The sequence below is a fragment of the Anas platyrhynchos genome, chromosome 3, assembly GCF_047663525.1.
Source record: "Anas platyrhynchos isolate ZD024472 breed Pekin duck chromosome 3, IASCAAS_PekinDuck_T2T, whole genome shotgun sequence".
Classification (NCBI taxonomy): domain Eukaryota; kingdom Metazoa; phylum Chordata; class Aves; order Anseriformes; family Anatidae; genus Anas; species Anas platyrhynchos.
In genome coordinates, this window is record NC_092589.1 from 96,337,491 (window position 1) to 96,358,940 (window position 21,450).

General features: G+C 42.2%; 1 protein-coding gene and 1 long non-coding RNA gene across 3 annotated transcripts; both read left to right on the forward strand.

Moving 5' to 3' along the window:
• The first annotated feature begins 567 nt into the window (after positions 1-567).
• On the forward strand, positions 568-3,222 carry LOC119716523 (uncharacterized). Its single transcript, XR_005264694.2, has 3 exons — positions 568-1,210; positions 1,297-1,423; positions 2,612-3,222. It is a non-coding gene; the product is annotated as an uncharacterized lncRNA (long non-coding RNA).
• A 3,363-nt stretch (positions 3,223-6,585) lies between these two features.
• LOC101797138 (glutathione S-transferase) lies at positions 6,586-18,069 on the forward strand. 2 transcript variants are annotated; one of them, XM_005009200.6, is made up of 7 exons: positions 6,586-6,739; positions 9,763-9,884; positions 10,527-10,578; positions 13,908-14,040; positions 14,363-14,504; positions 15,558-15,689; positions 17,787-18,069. In XM_005009200.6, exons 2-7 carry the CDS (start codon positions 9,798-9,800, stop codon positions 17,910-17,912), a joined length of 672 nt encoding a protein of 223 aa, XP_005009257.3. In that variant the 5' UTR covers positions 6,586-6,739; positions 9,763-9,797; the 3' UTR covers positions 17,913-18,069. The 2 variants fall into 2 exon arrangements, with proteins under 2 accessions (XP_005009257.3, XP_005009258.3); XM_005009201.6 differs by having other exon boundaries at positions 6,613-6,739; positions 9,778-9,884.
• Positions 18,070-21,450: the final 3,381 nt, after the last annotated feature.

Genomic DNA, 21,450 nt, shown 5'->3' on the forward strand with positions numbered 1-21,450 from the left:
ATCTTTTTGTATAATGTTGCACAATTTTATTGGTTAAGGTTATGTACTTGGCTGTCATGACCAAATTCTGTTTGGAGGTAAGTTAATAAAAACACTCTCCTAATACACATTCCTGGTAATAAAAAATGCTATCCTAAAGTGGATTCCCGTGTTTGCTATAGAACAGAATAGTTCGGTTGGAAGGCACCTTGAAAGATCACCTAGTCCAACTTTGTACCAGCCTTGGAAGACACATTGAAACATAACCTATTGAAACATAACCACTTCCATAACATGAATGTATTTACACTGTTTTACTTGCTACAGATTTATCACTTTGTATATAAAGGTTATACACAGCATTGCCCTGGTTCTCAAGTACCCCAAAGCCTTTTTTCAATATTCCTGACCAGGAATGCCGAAATAATACTGAAATGTACGTTTAGGTCATGAATATTTAATCAACTCTGTATTTAATGACTCGTTTTTAAATTCTAGAAATTATTTTCCTCTTGAATCAAGCTAGTCACAATTTTTATGTCTATCAGTACTGAGAAGTGGGTCACTTTCTTGAATTATAGTGTTATCTACATTAAGAAGTGAGCTCTTTAATGGTCAGGCAGAAGGTGAGAGACCACATCCCCATAATCACAAAATGGACAGACAGAAGAGATGGATGTCCATTCTCCTGTTTTGAAACACAAGAGTAAGCCTTCCAGATGATAGTCCGAGCTAAAAGCCTTACTGGATGGAGCGCTTCCAACAATGACCTGTATTTCAACTGTAAATACCTCCTTTTGGTATGTTTGCATGTTTGATAGCAAACAGCAGAGTTTTTACTGTGTTGTCAGAATTTAAGAGACTGGGGACTGAATCAAACCTACCAAGACCCAAAACCTCTTTGCAGTCAATGGAGAGGAGCAGAAGTGGATCCTGAATCACATTCATTAATTCGTTAATGAGACCCATCATTAGCTGTACAAGAAGGTAGGAATTTCCCAGCCCCAGGCAGTAAATAGCCTGAGTGCAAGGTATCTTCCATTCCAAAGGTGAGTGCAATGTGCTCATTCCTACTTCCTTGTGCTCACTCCTTACTTTTCAAATCTTAATTCTGCTTTGGGTACATTCTCTAGGTACACTGTCTGAAGGCAAAGAGAAGGATTTTGCTCATGTTGTCCATTGCCAAAATAATCAGGTTTTTCCTGTTTATATACAACACCTACTTTACAAGGTGGGTAAAGGTATAATACTTTAATGATCTTTTAGCTGAGACTGGAATATGCTGATATATATGAAAATTTCTCCCACTTTCTGTAGATTCCTTGGAATTCTTTGAAGTTCCTTTTTGGAAACCAGCTCACCTGGGCAGAAATCCAACTGATGAAACAATCTTGATGGCAGAAGTGAAAACGTCCACATTATCTCCAAATTTTCTTTGCTGCAGGTAATTAAATCAAATAATAAGACAGTCATATTCATTCCAAGCTTTGTGGAAGAGAAGTTAAAATGCTTTGGCAGCTCCTTGCCAGAATGCAGAAGTAATAGAGAGAGGATCGGGGAACACAGTCTATAAAGTAAAGCACAGAGAATATAAAATAATAGTAAGTAAAAGCAGAGCTGAGAAATACATGTGAGAAGTGAATTATGGTCCTATGTGTTTAAAAAGAAACAAACAAAACTATTATATAAATTATTTTTTATCTTTGTGGTCCCAGTAAGAGAGGGAGAGTGGTTTTCATATTCCCTGTCTTATAAGCGGAATAAGACACTCAAATTAAAAGCAGCAAAATACAAGCAGAAAAAAAGGTAACAGTTTCACACTAGGACTGCAGAAATCATTGTTAGAGGATATCATTGAGGTCAGGAACTTGAAAGGATAAAAGTGATATCAAGTATATAGTAATTAGTGCTGTGGAATCTTGAAAGAAATCATGAACTTTCAGGTGTTAAGCAGCTCTCTAGCTCTGAAAGATTAAATTCTGAAAGGCAGACTATCCCAGTACTGAAAACTCCTTTACACCTTCCTTTGCTGGAGCACCTCTCCTATGAAGAAAGGCTGAGAGAGCTGGGGATGTTCAGCCTGGACAAAAGAAGGCTCTGGGGAGACCTCATTGCTGCCCTTCAGTACTTAAAGGAGTCTTATAAAAAAGATAGAGGAGGACCCTTTACTTGGGTAAATAATGATAGGACAAGGGGGATGGTCTTAAACTAAAAACTAAGAGATTTAGAATAGACAGGAGGAAACTCTTCATTGTCAGGGTAGTGAGGCACTGGAACAGATTGCCCAGAGAGGTTGTGGATGCCCCATCTCTGGAAGTGTTCAAGGCCAGGCTGGATGGGGCTTTGGGCAACCTGATCTAGTGGGTGGCATCCCTGCCCATGGCAGGGGGCTTGGAACTAGGTGGTCTTTCAGGTCTCTTCCAACCCGAGCCGTTCTATGAATCTGTGATTCTATGACTTGTACCACCTGACTTGTACCTACTTTTCTCTGAGGTTGTATCATTTGCTTTTAGGAAACTGCCCCCTCCCAGTTTTGAACCACCACTTGATGAGGCTTATTTCACAAGTCTTGGCTTGTCATCAGAACTTTTTCCACCCTTCTTCTTAGAAGTTGAATTGTTTCCAATTTTAGGCTTTTAAAGCAAGTGAAAGCAACATTGCCACAATTAAAAATTTCCTCCAACCTGACAAGAAGGTCACCACAAGATGAAGAAGCTGTAGCATTAACACACAGAATTTTCAATAGGAAATGAAGCCAAGTTCCATCTGCGGTCATTTTTCAGCCCCTTTTCCTAGTTGAACTTTTATTTTTATTTTTTTTTATTGTTATTTATATTTTTTTCCTAGATTTGTATGATGTTGAACATGCAACAGGGGCAAAACAATATCATATTGAGCTTACATTTCTCAAACTGTTAAATGTATCTGCAAGACAGGTAAATGCAGAGGTAGAAGTTTACTCATAAATATCATTAAAACACACATATCTTACAATTTTGAAGATGACACAAAACACCAAATAAAGATTACCTTATAAGTCAGACACTTGTAGATTGTATAAATAATGTGTCATTGAATCTTTCTGTGCTGATGGATCTGTGCAGAAGAGTCTAAGGAAATGAGATAATATTTGGCTTTGAAGAGAAACTAAGGTTAAAATATGTATAAAGAATGCTGGGTCTTATGAAAATTCTGATGATCTCCAGGGAAACACTAACTTCAATAAAAACAAAGCTGTTTTATAAGAGAAGAAATTGTCTTTGTTGTCAATGAAATCTGTTTCTCCTTATATGAGTTGTATAAATAAATCTGGTTTTATAAAGACAATGACCAAAGCAAATAAAAAAAAATGTCTCATGGGATAAGGGCTGCTTTTAAATATTTTCAAATAATCATTTTTATCTTTTATTGAAAACATATTCTTGTCCAGCTTGATCAACATCAGATAAAAACAGGACTGAAAGTTCTGTCTTACTTCCCAACATCCCCTTCTGAAGACAGATTCTTTAAACCTAAACTGGATTATTACCTGTTCCTAAATAGATAATTGTAACAATGCACATAAACTGGGAGTATTCCCAGTACATGCCAGAAACCATACAGAGGACACACACACTTACACAAGTTACAAGTTGAAATAAGTCATTATAATACCTTACTTATTTAAGATAAATATTTCACAATATGGATTAGAGTTACTTTTCAGTTGGCTTTAAAGCCTTGATATTGCATATCTCATGCTTACGTAATAAGCCTTTTGCCCATGCTGAGGTGCTTAGATCAATAGTCGATAAGTGCTAAAGGGTCCAAATAGTAACATTCTATAAACTGACATGCCTTAAACTTATTTTAAAGTAGTACAAATTGATGGCTAGATATCTCTGTAGATTATGCTCCTTTGGGGCATGTGCATAACTGGTATTTAGGTTGGCCCCTGATGTTGCACAGAGTTGTAAGCCACGTAAGGCATCTTTCCCTGCCCGCTAGCTTGTAGCCTACCCTCATGTTGTCCTCACTGTCCTCGTTCCTGGGTGCATCACTAAATGTTGCTCTAGGTTCTGTCCAGACCCCCTCAAACAATCAGTCTGTGTTATTTGTCAATGTCCATGCTGGTCACATTGCTCCAGGAGAGTTCTCTGACCTTGCAGCCCTTGGCATGGTGGAGCTCAAGTCCCTACAGCCAATCTCAGTCAGGTGGCTGCACCTGAACTGGTTATTGGAAATGACCTATGAAGCCTACGCTTCCCCACCCATGGTGCTTGAATGCCATGTGGGATAGCATTAGTTGGCACAGGTCAACACTGTTTTAGGAAATTTTTGCTATATGGAGAGGCACGTGCCAGTGCTGCCTGGAGTCTGTGCGCTGGCCTCGCTTTGTCTGCTAGCATAAATCTCGTCTCTGGCTCCGCATTTAAGCTCTCCTTGCCAGCAGCGCCATGGGCGTAACTCGGGATTAGGATTTCTGTTCTCAGACTTTTCTGTGCCGGTGGCCTGGACAGGTGCCAAACAGCTTGCAGAGATACGCAGGAAGGCAAATGTGGGCATGGCTGACCTTGTACTTGGGAGCTCGGTAAAGCTTCCAGGACAGACCCAGAGCAGTCACTGGAAGGTTACTTTATGAAAAGTTGGCAAGTCTGGGTTTGCGTGACACAGGGATTGTTCTAGGTACTCATATGGACTCTAATTTTTTATCAAGGCATTGTGCTTCACTCTAAGAGCTTGATCAGAAGCAAAGGGAGAATCTGCGAGCCTTCTTGCTTAACTCTCCCATGGCATTTAGCTGTATATGCTGTCTTCACCTCTGGCAGGATGCTGCTGGAAGCAGCTATGGTCCCCCTGGTCAGCTGCAGGGTGGCTTGTGAGGATCACAGGCAAGTTCCTTTAGAGAAATCTTTGGACTTCAAGCTACATCACAATGAAATGTATCCACAGAGCACAGTGGGAACTTGACATGCTGGGGTATGTTACGTGTATTATTTAAAATCTGCCTATGCCCAACCCAAGATCATTTAAGTGGTACCTGGGCTCCATGCCAGCTGCTTCAATACTCACAGGTGTGGCTTACCAAATGTTTTGTAAAAGAAACTCGTTTTCTTTTCTACTCTAGAGGTTCATAGAACAGCTATTCAAGTTACATATGAAAGCAACCTCATAGGCAACAGATATAGATGTCAATGGAGCTTTAGAAATTACACTATGAAAGGCTGTGCTGAAAGCAAAATAAAAAGAGAACAATGGACCCCCTCTTCTTGGCCATCAGGCCCTCTTGCTGCCCTTGTTAGCACTGGAGACTGCAGAAAGGACAAGGAAGACTTGCATGCTTTGGTCACTTTTCCTGAACCAACCCTTGCACTCAGGTACTTGCTGGTACCAGAAACCTCAAAAGCAGGAATAGATTAATCTTGATGTAGTGCTGCCAATGCAGACAGGTATGAACACATACTTATGACCTATACTCGGGAATTTTCTGGAGGGAGCTAACTGGGTTTGACATGGAAGCAATGCAGAAGCAGACATTTAAGGCTGTGCTTTATTCACTAGATGATGAACCTCAAAGAGAGAATTAGGCATGAGGAAGAGCCATACAGTTGTATTTTGCATACACTATCAGTCTCTGACTGCATAATTTCCAAGAAGCCTGTAGTGAAACTGCATCCTGTGGAAGAGACTGACAGCAACTTCCAGGTAAGGAAACCATCACAAACCATCACAAAACCATAAATGTGAGGAAAAAATAAAATAGCAGTTTTGGGGGGATTTCCTCCAGATAGCTAGCTAGAGACTTTTGTCCTGAGATTCCCCATCTTGAGGTGCTGTGTTGGTACAGTTGTGGCTTTAGACTGATAAATAGAGTTTTGATAACAGTGTGGGTTTTATGAACAGATCTTCAAATTATCTGTACTAATATCTAATGCAGATGTAAAGTAATGCTCAATATCCTATGTGAGCCTACACTAAAGGACGTGATAGTTGGTGTCAGAATCCTGTTTCCCATCTGCCAGACCACCTTTTATCTATTCACATCCACTTTTAGTCATTTCATATGACATCTAGATAGCAAAGCTGAGGCAGTCATGTCTCACTGAAACAGCACAAGAAAATCATAGTTTATTTCATCTCTAACTGGGCATTTGCCACATACACTCAACTTGCAAAATAATGCTATCGCCTTATGACATGGGTTCAGTTCTGACACAAGCTGCTTATCTATTTTTTTATACCAAGTTATCACTAAGCACGGGCAAACTGTATTTTGAAGTAGTTGGGCACTGTTATCCCATACTTTGTGTATATTTTCTGGGCCAGACAACACAGAAAATAAAATACTAGGTTACTATTAAGTAGTGAGATAGGCCTAGAAACTTTGCTGGTTACTTTTAAGTAGTTACTGTTACCCTAAATGAGATCCAGAAAAATCTTTGTTCTCAATGTTTTAAAGTGTTTAGCTCCTGTGTGTAAGGCATTGGAGTGAAACACCCCAAAGACTCCAAGAGAGGAACCTGAGTAAATGGCCACAAGAAACTCTGCAACTACGCCATGGTATAGGCGAATCAGCAAACTGCAAAAGAAAGAGATTCTCCGCCTTGGACGGCAGTTTTCAGACACGTACCCCTTTAAGCTCTGTGGAGCCAGTTTTACGGCATAGGGAGAATTTTGTCTGCAATTGGGTATGGCTGGAAACTCCCCAGGGGTAGGAGGAGCTCCAGAGATAAACCAGGGAGGGAAGGCGCCTGCGTTCAGCAGAGGCTAAGCTCAGAAGGTAAGTCCTAACATCGAAACTATTTCCTTTAAGTGCTTAAGGTACTATTTCTAGTGAAGCTCCTTCCAGGTATTTTAGAGCAACTGTTGAGGTAATGTAAGAGTAGGTTAAGCTGGGAGCTGCAGGGCTGAGAAAGCAGCCCTGTGGTGTAGTTCAGAGCTGAGTGAAGCAGGATATAAACCACAGAGGGAGGGAGTAGGACGTAAATATGGAATTTAGACAAAAGCAGCAAACGTGTACATAGACACATCCATTTGCTTTTGGACCTGAAGTGATTCGTGGGTTTCCACTGAGGTGAGCTTGACTGAACCTATGGTTTCTTGCCAAGCATCAGGCTGACTTTTCAGAAAAACGGAGCTCCGACAAATCCAGAGTGCTACCTCCTCATCTCAAGCAGCATTAGTTCAACTGAACTGAGCCCTCAGGTCAAGACTCAGCTCCAGATCCAGGCACTGAAATATAGCTGCCTTTGTGAGCTAGATGTGTCAGCTACATGTCAGTTACGCTTCCTTTTCTAGTCAGTGGAGACACACTCAGTGGATCTAAAGATTCAGAAGACTACCTGAAAAACAAGTATTTTTTTCTATGTCAAAAGTTTAAGACAGTTAATATCCACTTACGGATGATAGTTGTTATTTATTCTTAAAATATTTTAAGCTGATGACAGGTTTTTATTATCCACTTGTAGTTTTTCTTTTCACATAATCTATATGTTACATAGAATTTCTCGTTCATGTAAAATGATAGAAACGTTACCTAAGGCTTTGCACTCCCTCTGCTTTCGTTACGAAAACATCAGATGATTTTCCAAGCTGATTATGTTTCGTATACTTGGTATTGCAGAAACTTTGGCTTTGATAGTTAAAGGAAAAGTCCTATTTGCTGTAAATTTCTGCACAACACAGGTTGGGGCAATGTGTGTAGAAATGATATGGGTGTGATGTTTTTGATAAATGTGGTCATGAAGAGGCACTAGGTCAGCAGCCTTGAACTACAGAGCTAAGTTGCACTGTCATGTAGTAAATGCAATTCACACAACATGTGCAGAAAATGATGCAGCTGCTGTTTTACAGATAAAGCACTGCAAGCAGCAGCTGTTTGCATCCTGAAACTGGAGGTGATCATGTCTCTTCTGTGTCTGTTTGGGTCATGTCCAAGTCACCCAAACTATCCTTGTTTTTTGTAGAGATAGAACTTAATTCTTAACAGGAATGCTCAAGGGAGAGCTCTCAGTCTGATTGCTCTTTGAAATCAAGTTTTGGCAAAGTATGTTCTAAACACACTTTATTTTAAGAACACTTTAAAAAGAGGTGTAAAAGAGAACTTTGCTAGAGCATACTGAGCCTGACTGGGGACATGGGGGCATGTTACGTGGGGGCAGTGGGACACGTTATGTGGACGCAATCATGACAGTGCCACAGACCTGGTATTGCAGCTTCAGCTGGTAGCTCTGGGAGGACTGGGATAATTGGTAAGAGCTTCTGTTTGCTGGTTTGTTTGCCTTCTTTTTTTATTTATTTTTTTTTTAAATCAGGCACTCTACTCTTTGGTTTCCGAGACATTTGGACATGCTTCAGTTACCCATTTTTAGGCTTTTTTTTCTCCCAGTCATTAGTGTATGATACTAACATGTTTGTGAAGGGGAATGCTAGTCCCATTTTTGAGAAATTAGGGCAAGAAAATGTGAGCTTCTGTGAGCCTCTCTCAGAGAGTGGCCCAAGTCCCTGGGACACGCAATGCTCTGGTGCCCTGGGGGATACCTGGGAGGCACCTGAAGCCTGCAGCCAGGCTCCAGGTCTGGTTTCAAGGAAGACCATAAGCAATAAGGGAATAGGCTGTGATCGTTCAAGGGGAGCACCACGGAAGTTCGGCCTGTTTCATGGAATAAAGAGAAGATTAATGATTCATTTAATCACTATGATCATAATGATCCTGTACCAAGAAAGAAGTGGATGGCAGGTGAAGCTTCGTAAGGCTCTCTGACATCTGGCAAACAAAGCTAGACAAATTCCAGCCTAGCAATAAAACATCTTGTGCTTCTTTTCAGTGGAGCTATGGCAGTGAGGGTAACTGAATAACTTACCCTGGGGATGTGGCAGGATTTTCAGTGACGTTGTATAACTGTCTTGTAATGAAGCAAGCTTTCCCCAGTAGCTCAGGATCCATAGCACTTGTTTAAGCATGTCTGTGTTTGCATCATTAAAAAAAAAAAAAATCCTTCCTAGCAGCACTGGGAAAGACTTTACCAATCTGTTCATCTTTGATTTCCTAGCATAGGCTGTGTCACATCCCTGGTGCATCTTTCATTTTTTATTTTAAATTAGAGGGTGGGCAATTCCAGCAGGCATAGTGAAAATAAAAGGCTTTTTTTTTTTCTTTTTCCCCTAAAATAATGGTGCTTATACCAGCTTTATGGGTGTCGTGGTTTAACCCGGCCGGCAGCTAAACACCACGCAGCCGTTCGCTCACCCTCCTCCTCCCTCTCTGGGACGGGGGAGAGAAATGGAAAGTGAAGCCCGTGAGTTGAGATAAAGACAGTTTAATAAGACAGGAAAATAATAATAACAATAATAATAAAATAATAATAGTAATAATACAATGGTGATAATAGTACTACTAATAATAATATGTACAAACAAGTGATGCACAGTGCAATTGCTCACCACCCGCTGACTGATGCCCAGCCTAACCCCGAGCAGTTCGCCCCCCCCCCCGGCTAGCCACCCCTATATATTGTTTAGCATGACGTCAGATGGTATGGAATACCCCTTTGACTAATTTGGGTCACCTGTCCTGGGTCTGTCCCATCCCAGCTCTTGCTGCACCCCCAGCCTGCCTGTTGGCAGGACAGAGCAAAAGGCTGAGATGTCCTTGGCTTGGTATAAGCACTGCTCTGCAACAATTAAAACATCGGGGTGTTATCAGCACTCTTCTCATCCCAAGCCAAAACACAGCATTCCACCAGCTACTAGGAAGAAAATTAATTCTAACTGAAACCAGGACAATGAGATATTTGTTTTCAGCTTAATATTTTCCAGGGATCCAGAAGCTCAGCAGCATGTCAGGGAAGCCCAGGCTCACCTACATTAATGGAAGGGGACGAATGGAGCCGATCCGATGGCTGCTGGCAGCAGCCGGCGTGGAGGTTAGTTGGCACTTGGCACCTTGTTCCAGGCTGATGTTTCCAACTGGACACTGCATGGAACAATTTAACATGCACGCAGAGTGTAAGTGACCGCAGGAGGGTGGCAAAAGTTATTTGGCCAGTGGCACTGCATGTTTTGGACCTACTGTGATCAGTAGCTGGTATTTGGGATGCAAACTCCATAGAACTTACAGCTTTATAGAGTCTGTCAAAGTAATCATAACGGGTAAAATTGGGGAATTTTTTAAAGACCCTTAATGAATCTGAGTTTTCCAGTTGTATATTAAAAACAAAACAAAAAAAAAGGTGTTGTTGGCTTGCATGCTCTGGGGGTGGTGTTGGCTGTTTTTACCCTGTGCTTCCCTTGGCACTGGCTGCAACCTGTATTCCTCCTGTAGATGCCTGTGCTCTGTTTCTACATGTGCTTTGATTATTTCTGCACCAGTGCACTCAGGCAGAAGTGGCCAGGCCCTTCCACTTCTCCTGACTGAGGGAATGGGTGGGGAATCCTCAGGGCATGTGCAGCTGAAGACCCAGCTCATCGTGCCCGGCTTGGTTGGGTTGTGCTGCTCATGGTTACATGCACTCACAAAAGAAACTTTGAAGTACAGCCATGTAATGTTCTTCTCTCTTCTTTTCCAGTTTGAAGAAAACTTTGTGGAAACAAAAGAACAGTTAGAAAAGTTAATCAAAGGTAAGAATATGATACCTGAGGGTTTGTCTGTCAAAAAAACTGCTCCAATTTAGCTAAATCTGTGGTTTAAAATTGCATCATGTAAGCCAATGCAAAACTCTAGGTGCACACCTAGTGCACTGAAATGCTAGTTTTGTGTAATCTGCTCTTTGCAGTGCTAAAAAACTCCTATAAGCTAGAAGTCCCAGCTTCTTTGACTGTGTTTTTAGTAATACACTGAGCACAGACAGCAAATGTTCCTATGTACAACTTGGTTATCTGTTCTGTTGGAATGTAGCATGGGTCCTGGGCACACAGCATGTACTGAGGCAGCTCCTGGGACCTGGCCAGGCCCATCTCCAAGATGTCCTTTAGCTGTGGCTAGCGTATTGTGTAGGCAGAGAGAGCTGAATTGAGTGAGTATGGCTGCTCTGCGCCAGCTGGCCTGAGGTATTGTAGAGTTCACTAGTAAAAATAGTGTGTACAATGCCACCCTGTGTGGGATCTGAACCTTGGGGAGGTGGAAAGTGAGTGAAAGGCTTGCATGGCACCAAAATTCCTAGGGAAGAGTTTTCTTTTGTACTAGATTCTGTGTGAACACACCGGTGAGAGTCCTTACATTGCACACCCTCGTGCAAACAACAGGGAGGAAACATGGATGTCTAAGATGGGGCTTGACATGGCAATAAGGTATCAGGCCAGCTGAGCAGGATGTACCTGAGCCATGAAGCTTCCCCCAGATAAAAAGATACAGGGAGACAGAAGAAAGACCTGCAGGAAATCTGACGTGGTCAAAGCAGCAAGCCAGAAGGGAGACCAGTTCCCAAACACCAGTGCATAGCCCCTGCCACTGCCCTTCAGACTTGGTCAGATGAAACCCAACAGCAAAACCTCCTGCAGCCACCTTGGAAGGAGAAGACCTTGCTGCCTGGGTGGGGAAGGAGTGGGGACTGTGAGGGGCACTACAGAGTGCCCCTGTCCCATGGTTTTCCTGCTGCCCAAAACATTTTACAGAAACCTCCCAGCACGCCAGAGGGGCGTCAGGCTGAAGTTGCCCAGACATACTAAGACACCTGGAAAATGACTTGGCTGTGCTCTGGCTGCCTGCTCAGAAAGGGGAAGCTGTGTTTAAAGAAGAGCTGAGAGCAAAGCTAAAATGAACAAAGCAACCCAACAAAAGTGGTGTCAGTAAGATCAGAATTACAGCTGCAGGTCCATCTGGCTGGGAATCTGGTGATGTGGGAGAGCCATGCAGTGTGCAGACAACAGACAGAGGTCTAAATACGGTATCTCAGGTAGTGAAAGCCCAAATCTGAATTTCCTTCTCAGGCATACCTAATCCAGATGGGGTGGTATAATCCTGTGTATAGTATGCAAGCCTATCCATAGCCAGAGAGGAGAATTAAGCGGCAATGAAAAGGACAGGGAAATACTATAAAGAAGATCAAGAGCCTCTACATGTATGTATATTGAGCTTAAGAACCTGAGAACACAAAGGAAAAGGCGGGCTTTGGTACAATGAGCTGGAGAAAGACAAATATTAGTCAACGTGATAAAGGACTGCTGGCATGTTGCCAGCTGTGCAAGGCAGGTCTGAACATGAATAACCCTCCACTGCCTCTCCCTCTCTTTTTTTTTGCCTTTTTCTGCCAATACACCTTTGCCTGGGGCATGCTGTGCTCAGGCACCACCGCACTGTTACAATGGTCTAGGAGCAACTTTGGCCCATGGCAGCTGATGGTCTGAGCAGTTTCCCAGTACTGTGAAGATTTCGGAGGCTGTTTCTAGCATGCAGTCTGCAGCCAGCGAGCTGCCTTGGAGGCTGAGAGGTCAGGAGCATCCTCCTGGCCAGACCCATACCCACTGCCCTGACAGCAACTAGCTTGGCTCAACCTGCTTGGCCACAGGTTGCCCAAGTTGCTACCCCGATGTCAAGAAACACTGCTGTTCTGTGACAGATTGGTCTAGATGATTGTTTGTTTGTTTGTTTGTTTGTTTTCTGATTGCTCACAGACAGCACAATACCATCAGCAAAATGACTGGCAAACTGCTTTAAGTCCTGCAAAAATATTCTGTGCTGTGCTTATGTGAAGTGGTCGTCATTGCAAGGTTAGGAGAAGCAGTCTGCTGCTGGTCATAAGAGATAAATCTTCCTTTCTGTAGATAAAAAACAAAAAACAAACAAAAAAAAACCACCTGGGCGTTCACTTTTCTCACACTTGCTACATCACACCTTTTGTCAAAGGACAGAAAGTCAGATTTTATTATCCACTTGGTGCATCTTCCTGCTGAAAAGTACTCTTGCCTAGCTGCTGTTTTTCCTGTTCCATGGTGCTTGCACTAGATGGGGGTCTTTTTTCCTCAGTCTGTAGAAGTGTGTTCTGGATACAATAATGTATGATCCATTTGTGAATGTTTCTGAGAAACAAACACAGGCTATTCCTTGCCATAGAGGGAACCTTTAAACTGCAAATAGTATAGAATGAGTGAAGAAAGTTTATCTATTTGAGGTTAGCAAAGCATTTTAGTAGCTCTGTGGAGAAGAAAGTAGGCAAAAGTGCCTATGGAAGTAAATTCTTTTACTATAAAGAAATGTGTAATGAATAGATTAAGATCAAGCAATTAAAATCAATGATTAACTTCCAGCAGTACAAAGTGACAGCTGCCTACTCGAATTTGGAGTTTTGATCTGATTTTAACAAGGCAGGGTTGTTCTTTGGATGCCCTGACCGTGTAAATGGAGCAGGGAGTATCTCCAAAGACAGGGAATTAGTCCAGCAGAAAACTGGTCAGGAAAGACTGGCTTTGCTGTGCTGAACCTTTATGGCAGCTGAGCTCTCGCTGGAGGACCAGCCAAACTCCTTCCAGCACCAGGAGAAAAGGGGAGTACCAGGGCAGGGGCAGGAGGGATGGAGGTCTTTATGTCCTGCCAGGAAACTTATCTGTATTCAAAATAATTGAACTCTTTATTTATTTTTTTTTAAGTTCAGATTTAACACAGCTCTTTATTCTCTTCTGATCCCTTGGGCTGCAACTGCTGGCTGAGTCTTTTCCTGCCAGCAGGGCCAGGGTCCAGCAGTGCAGAGGAGCAGGCGCTGCCAGTTCCCATCAGCCAGCGAGGCTCTGGCAGAGCTGCAAAGCGAGGGGCCCAGCTGCACTGCCATGACCCAGCTACACAGCTCTGATGCCTATTAGCAGCGCTTGATCTTTCCCACAATGTTTAATTACTGCGTGGTTTTTTAGAGTAAGGGCAAGGCATTAATGATTTACACTGCAGAGGAAATGCATTCTTCTGTAAAGCTGGAAGTCCAGGAGGAACTAATGAGGTTTCCCTCACCTTTCTGCCCTAGGTGGAGACCTGCTGTTCCAGCAAGTGCCCATGGTGGAGATTGATGGGATGAAGATGGTGCAGACCAGAGCCATCCTCTGCTACATAGCGGGGAAATACAACCTCTATGGGAAGGACCTGAAGGAGAGAGCCCTGTACTGTAACAATTCCTTTCACTTAATGAGCAATTTGTTATTTGATAGCTGCATTACATACAACAGATGTAATCCTGTAAATCCAGTAGAAAGGCGTGAGAAAAGCTAACACAACAAAGAACAGGGTCTCTAGCCTTTGTTAAGTTTTACCCAAAGCTTCTGAAATCCTGTTGAACAGAAATAGGGTTTTAGTCCTTTTAGTTTGTATTTGTACTGGCTGTGAAAATTGGCACTATGGTGGTGATACACAATTCCTGTAAGTTGCCTTAGTTAATTGGAAAGCAGATGAAATAACTCCTATGCTCTTGTCTTCCTCCGATAGGATCGACATGTATGTGGAAGGAATAACAGATCTGATGCAAATGATTATGATGTTTCCTTTCGCTCCAGCTGAGGCAAAGCCAAAAAACCTTGCCTCAATTGAAGAGAAGGCAACAAAGAGATACTTCCCAGTCTTTGAAAAGGTAAGTGATGGTGAGGATGTGTGTATAAATCTTGTACTTGCAATTATCAAAAAGTTCCCCAAAAATAAGAACACACTTGTAATGCAGGTTAGATCTGATCCCTTGGCTTTCCTGGCTCTCACAAAGAAGGGAAAATGCTACAGTGAATTTTCTGTTTATCTTGTGTCATCAGGGCTGTAGTATTTGAACAGTTACAAAGCAAAGAAAGCAAAATGTTTGCAGCTTACACAGCAAATATTTTCACTGAAGTAAAAGCAAGCATGTTTTCCTTGAGATAAAAGTTCTGTTCTTACATTTTTTCATAGCACATCTCTCTGTTGTACTTAATATTATTTGGAGCACTTTCATTAGAATAATGAAAAAATCCCTTGGAAATAAATCAGATAGAGAGACAAAAACACCATGATATTAGGACTCCTTTAGTAAAAAAAAAAAAAAAAAAAAAAAAAAAAACAGTCCTAGATTTCTGCACATCCCACTTTCAGAGACAACAAACCAAACCCATATGACTCAGGCATCTGGCAACATTTTTCACTTCTGTAACATTCATCTAGCTTTGATGGAAAACAATAATAAAGGCTGAACATCTTAGAAGGTCTTATGACTATAATAACTTGCTCCCAAAGGCAAAGATTCTCTTTGGTTAGCTATTGTAATTTTGCATTTTTAAGTTTGCTTCCTGGACATTGGACATAACTGAAATGAAATATCTAAGTGGCCATTTTATAAGTTTTCTGAGTTACTCTTTAATTCCTCCATTATCCCTATTTTTAATGCTTTGACTCTTAATAGCCTACTCGAGTCTGTGGTTTTGTCCATTTTTCCCACACCTTTTGTCGTTTGTCATTACCAAATGACCCAAGTTTGTAATTTGTATGCTATAAGATTTTTCTCCAACAATGATGCAGTGACTTAGGCTCACAGGTTTCCAGCTAAAAACTGAAATTTCAGTTACAGTTGCTGTTCAGCTCTACAGCTGTGCCATGAGACTTAGCTGCCAGGCATCATATCTCCAGTTCTCATCTGCAACCCATCTTCTCTTGTATTCTACAGATTTTGAAACAACACGGCCAAGACTTTCTTGTGGGGAACCGACTCAGCTGGGCAGATGTTCAGCTATTGGAAGCCATTTTAGCAGTGGAGGAGAAAGTACCTGCTGTGCTTTCTGGGTTTCCTCAGCTGCAGGTAATCTTGTCACTGAACATGCCTGAATTCAGGAACCGTGCAGTACAAAGACCTCAAAACTTTAATTTTGGGACAATCCTGAAGTGATCATCTCTCCATTCTATGTAAATCAATTCTGTGGGCTCTCCAACAGGCTATCCCTGGCTATGTTTGTTTAATATGGAACACAGCAGATTTAGCTGACTCATTGCAAGACACTGTGCCCCTGCCTAACCGTGTTAAGGGTTACCTCTTAAGGCTGTGATATAGATCGACATGTTAGAGTACAGTGCAGCGTGTCATTTTTCTGTACTAGCTGGAATTGCAAACTTGGGATCCTATTAACCTCACCACTTCTGACTTCTACACTATGACTAGGAACTCAAGCCCTGGCATTACCCAGCATTTTCTTTCAAAAATCAACTCGATATCATCAAGAATTAATTCTCTGCTTTGTGCCATATACAAAGTATGAAACCAAGCAGAAGTAAGACACTTTTGCTGTGAGATTTGACCAGAAATGAGAAGCTTCCAGATATGCAGCATGCTGTAGAACTCAGTGAATGGGCAAACCTGAGGGAATCATAAAGAGTTGAGATAGAGTGGAGCCAAATAGTCTGAGATTGGAAAAATCAAATACTGTTCAGTAGTTCACCCTTGTGCCTGTAATCTTGGTAAATAAAGCAGTGCAGGCAATCAGGCAATGCAAATATGGGTTGACGATTCTGATGTTGAGGTCATTCTTCTTTGTGCTTGGAAACTGTTAACCTGAAGGATGCACTCAAAGACTTGGGCTTTAATCCCCTTAACAAAAGAAAGAGTGCAGCATCAGACTACAGCAGCTAGGTTTTCTGCTTGGAACTGATAAGGAAAAGGTGTCAGGACAGGGAGGAGGGGAATGGAAAGAAGGTGAATTTTATTTTATTTTTTTCCCCAAATCTCAACCCTAATAGTTTAAGTCTGAATTTTGTGTGACAGAATGAAGTGCTTCAGCCACAAAGTAGGCAGCAACATGTGCCGTACTACAACCTGTATGTAGTTTTTTGGGCTTCAGGAATTGTGGCCTCTATCTCCCATCTTTTGGGAAAATATCTTAGCCACCGGGCATGGTCACAGTCCTGCTGAAGCCATGGCTTAGTTGTAAGGGATTCCTTCACCGCCAGTAGAGAAAAGTTGCTAAAATTGATATTCACTTACAAAGTAAGTTTTACTTTCTTGCTTCTTGCATTCCCCTTTATCTTTCCTGTGCTTGCAAGGAAGAGGAAATTATGTTCATACATCTGCCAGCAAGAAATGGCTATTACTCTGAAGCCCCTCTCCCTTAGCTCCACTGTTCGAGTTGGTTCTTGTGTATGTAAGATTTCTCAGCTAAAGATGGGATCTCCAGCTACCCAAAATCTCCTTCAGACAGTCTTCTCAGACTGTCTGTACAGTAAGAGGTCTCAGGAAGCTTGACTTAACACAGGCCTCTCTAGTCACCTCAGATGCCCCAGTCTGCCTTAATCACTGTTGTAGCCTCCAGACACTACTCCATCAGGGAACAGGTCTCCCCAAAGGCCTGTGTCACAGCTCCATGTATAGTTTTGTCTACATTAAGGTGCAACACGTAGTACAAGAAGCCTCTAGTGGACAAATGAGATGAGCCAAGGATGCCTCCAGCTATTTCACCTTCACCCATGCGATCCCAGAAGGGCTGGGACAGTGTGAGAACAGTGGCCATGCTAGATGTAAACAGAGCTCAGATACCTCTGTAATGTGGTAAATGTGGAAATCACGTTGTTATCATATCTAGCAATGAAAAGAAAAAGGACATGAATTTGGTTAGTACATGGACCTTTAAAACTAATCCCTGATGCCCCAGGTTTTTGCCTTTGGTTTCTTTCAGGCAGCAGAGTTTCTTAGATATTGTCTGCTCCAACACTGCTTTTGCTGGTAAAAGCAGGCTTTTTGCAGGTCCTTCTCCTGTTAGACAAAAGGAGACTGCTTAGATCTGCACTCTAAATGACTGCTAGGATCTCTTCTATCAGCAGGGGGAAGTAGTTGTCCTGTGTCCTGTGCAAGGAGCACTCTTTGCTGCTGGATTAGTTGGGATTTATCTCTCTTGCTTTTATTTTTTAGGCCTTTAAAACAAAAATGAGCAATGTGCCTACAATTAAGAAGTTCCTGCAGCCTGGCAGCGCAAGGAAGCCCCCACCAGATGAGAATTATGTGGCACTTGTGATGTCGATTTTTAATCTAAGCTGAATGCCTTGTTGCTTTTCCTGGTATTTCGGGCCTCGCTGAAGGTAACAACAACAAAACCGAAACCCTTAAAGGAAATAGAAAGCTCAGTAAAATAGTATTGTACTTACTACCAATGGTAAAAATAAATAAATAAAACCTGACATTCTTATTACTCTGACAGTGTGACAGCAGATTTGTCTTTATTGGTATCTAATGCTTGGCAAAACATGAAAACAAAGTACTATGGAAGCAAAGACCATTTGCCAGGGTAGGGAAGTCTATTCCTTTGGAAAAAAAGGCTGATATGGTGTTAGTTTGATGGACTGTAACTTGTTAAATAAAATATTTTCGGTACGAAAATAGGCTTCAGAATAAGAACTATTAAAAAGAAGAAAGAGCTGAAGATTTGCTGAATCACTTATCCTTTAAAAAACAGACTAGCTTCAACAGCAATTTGGGTGACTCCTTATGTTGAATTATTTTTACAGCATTGTGTAAATGAGACTTATAAATTAATACTAGTTTCATCTACTATTAACAAAGCCAAATCTCTGTGGTATGCTCCTTAAGTACTTCCTGTGCCCTGTCACCATCCCACTTACTGTCACAAACAAAGTCAAAATTTCTTCTCCTCTTCCAGAAGCTGTGCTGCACCTGCCTGTTCTGGTGCAGTTCAGATTGACCCTCCCTTGCTTTGAGTGTCCCTTCTTGGCTCTCAGAAATTGCAAACTGCTCTTTTCATGTCATGCTTTAACAATTTTAGCCCCTAACCCTAAAATCTATCCCTGCATTCAACTGCCGCCAAGTCTTGTAAGCACCTCAGAGATAAGTGCAGGTATATATGAGCAAGCATTCAAGGCTTGGAAGAAGTGAGGGAAGTGGGGTCAGGGAGCAGGCAGGTTTCAGGGCTAGGACAACTCAGGTGCATTAAAAATGCAATAACATTGTCTAAATTTTGCTTATTATTAATCTCCCCTCTCACAAGTAATTTCACTAATCATTTAGTGAGTTGTGCTCGTTATCTCTATCCTCAGAAACTGTTTAAGGTTTCTTGGAATGTGACTTTGGTCCAATGTGAGCAGTGAAGAATGTCCCACCCAAGAGATTCCCTGGTCTGGTATTAGGGTCAGAGGCTTAGGCTGAAGAGATGTATGGCTTCACCAAATCCTGAACTATAGGGCCAGACAGTGGTAACTGTCGTGAGATAGGGCTGGCATTGACACCTGGCTCCAAAAATACTGGTAGTCCTACCTGGTGGTGACTACCTAACCCTATGGGAATCACAGGAGGCCTTGGAGGAGCCTTCTGGCTGCTCAGAGGGCTGGATTTTACAGGGAAGGTACCTGAAATTGTTAGTAGTTAGTAATGCCAGGGGTGCACCTGTGTGGCTGAGGTGCTGTGGTGCACATTGCCACTTCACGCCACCAGGCATACAATCATAGAGTCATCTAGATTGGAAAAGACCTTCAAGATCATGAAGTCCAACATCAACATTGACCTATCAAGTCCCATCACTAACCAATGACTTTTATTGTCCCTACAATAAAGCTACTGCACTTGGGCCTGTGCCCAGAGACCTCCTCCCCGGTGAACTCCAACCTAAAACAAAAGCACCTGGGCTTACAAACACTCACAGCTGAAAAAAACCTGCTGTGAGGTGGGGCCTGATGTGGCAGGGCAGCACCTCCACAGAGGGAATCTCCAGTGGATGTGCCCAGCTTGCAGCCCTGTGGCAGCTCGTGCCGGTCTCCGATGCAGTGGCCTTGGCCAACTTTTAGCCCCAGCAAACTTATCGGCCCCACAGAACTAATATAACACCTCTCAGAAATGAGTCTTAAAATGGAAAATTAAAAATTGAAAATGAAAATTATAGAATAAAATATTCAGTAGCAAAAGCTGATGTTTAATATCACCACAACAAAAGTGTAAAAAGAAAGAAAATTACAAAATATTTGGAAAATGATATGACAGAAAACAAGAATGGACTTTGTTTGCAGATGGTTTATGTTCCCTCCATGCTCCCCCAGCTAGCAGAAACTACACACTCCCTTCAGAGTGGTGCCACTGTGTGTAGCTGTGGTCTCTTCCTCAGCAGAGACAGGCAACTCAACATTTTTGTCTCCTGCAAGCATTGTAGTATCCTGCAAGCATCAGCGGTAACAGAATCACAGCTAAAATCAGTTGTTGAATTAAGCATGCACTTCTCTGTGCTGCTGGAGTAATAAAAATCTGTTTCCACTCACCTGCTGCTCCCCATCAGCTCCTCTTCACGTTAGCAGTAGAACAGAAGGACCATCGCTTCTGTGAGGGTGCAGCAAGATGAAGTGGGGTTTTTAACAGAATATGCTCTGCATTTTGTCAGAGGCAACTTATCTTTTACTGATATGTCTAGTACATTTCTATAGCCTGGGGCTATGACCTGCAAACACCAAAACTCTTGTGTTTTTTTTTTCAGTACTTCTTCATCTGAGGCCAAGGCTGTACCTAATTAAAGTTATATCTCAGTCAGTGCTAGCAAATTGTGCACTCAAGTGCACCTGTAGGCATAAAGAGAAGTCAAGTAGAATATGCCCTTATGTGAGTTATTCACGTGTGTGTGTAAGGTGGGGCCATCCTGTAAAATTTTATGACTATTGTAAGAAGGATTTAAAATCATAATTATAATAAAGCACGTCCCTTAGTGCTGTCGAGCCTATAGGTAAGTTAAGCAAGAGAGTGAATTTTCTGAAAATAATTGTGCAGGAAAAACTCTTAACACACCTTATTTGCAGCTTAATTCTGTAAGAGATGTGCACCTGTAAATAAAATCACATATTCCACAGAGGTGAGCTGGCTGGTACAGGCCATGAGTTGGTTTAAAGTAGTGTGGGGCAGAGGGCACAAGCAGTTCAAGGAGCCATAAGGACATTATGGGCTCCACAGAGCAGGGGGCTGGGGACACTGTCAGGAACAGGCAGACAAATGCAGAGTTGCTGTACCTGGTGCAGAAGTCTTTTTCTCCATGCCCACTTTGGGTTTCAAAACAGAACTGGTATTTCCTATCAGTTCTTCACTGTTATACTTCTGACTCCTGAGGGAAGAGCTAGCAGCTAGGTGGGTGACATCTCTCCCTCTGGGATAGTGGGGACCTGTAGGGCACACAGTGACATGGTTCACCTTCGGCCATGAGAGATCTGGGAGCAGAGCTCTGATGTTTTGTACTGTGTTACTGCTTGGAGGAATAGTTGTAAAGGAAATTAATCTCCTCACCCTTGATTTCAGCATCATTACCAGCACTGTTCTGAGAAAGCCTTGAGTTTCTATAAATATTAGGATCCCTTCTGTGATGTCTGGAGGAAAGCTGAGAAGATATGAGGAAAGATGTTGCTAAGGAGAGGGTTTTCAGGTACTAAATTTCTGGAAATCCAAAAATTGCCTGGTTATTAATGACATGCTACTTTCTCTTTTTAAATTCTCTTTTCATGGGGGGAGAACCACATCCCCTGAGGAGAAAGGTGCAGAGGTTGGAAGTGTGAAGGGGAAAATAAGAAAAAATTCTAGATGAGGAGGACAGCTTGGA

Coding starts and splice junctions, on each gene's coding strand:
- LOC101797138 (XM_005009200.6), top strand. CDS start 9,798: ATGTCAGGGAAGCCCAGGCTCACCTACATTAATGGAAGGGGACGAATG. Junction 14,041..14,362: donor GACCTGAAGGAGAGAGCCCT/GTACTGTAACAA, acceptor TTCCTCCGATAG/GATCGACATGTATGTGGAAG. Junction 14,505..15,557: donor ACTTCCCAGTCTTTGAAAAG/GTAAGTGATGGT, acceptor TGTATTCTACAG/ATTTTGAAACAACACGGCCA.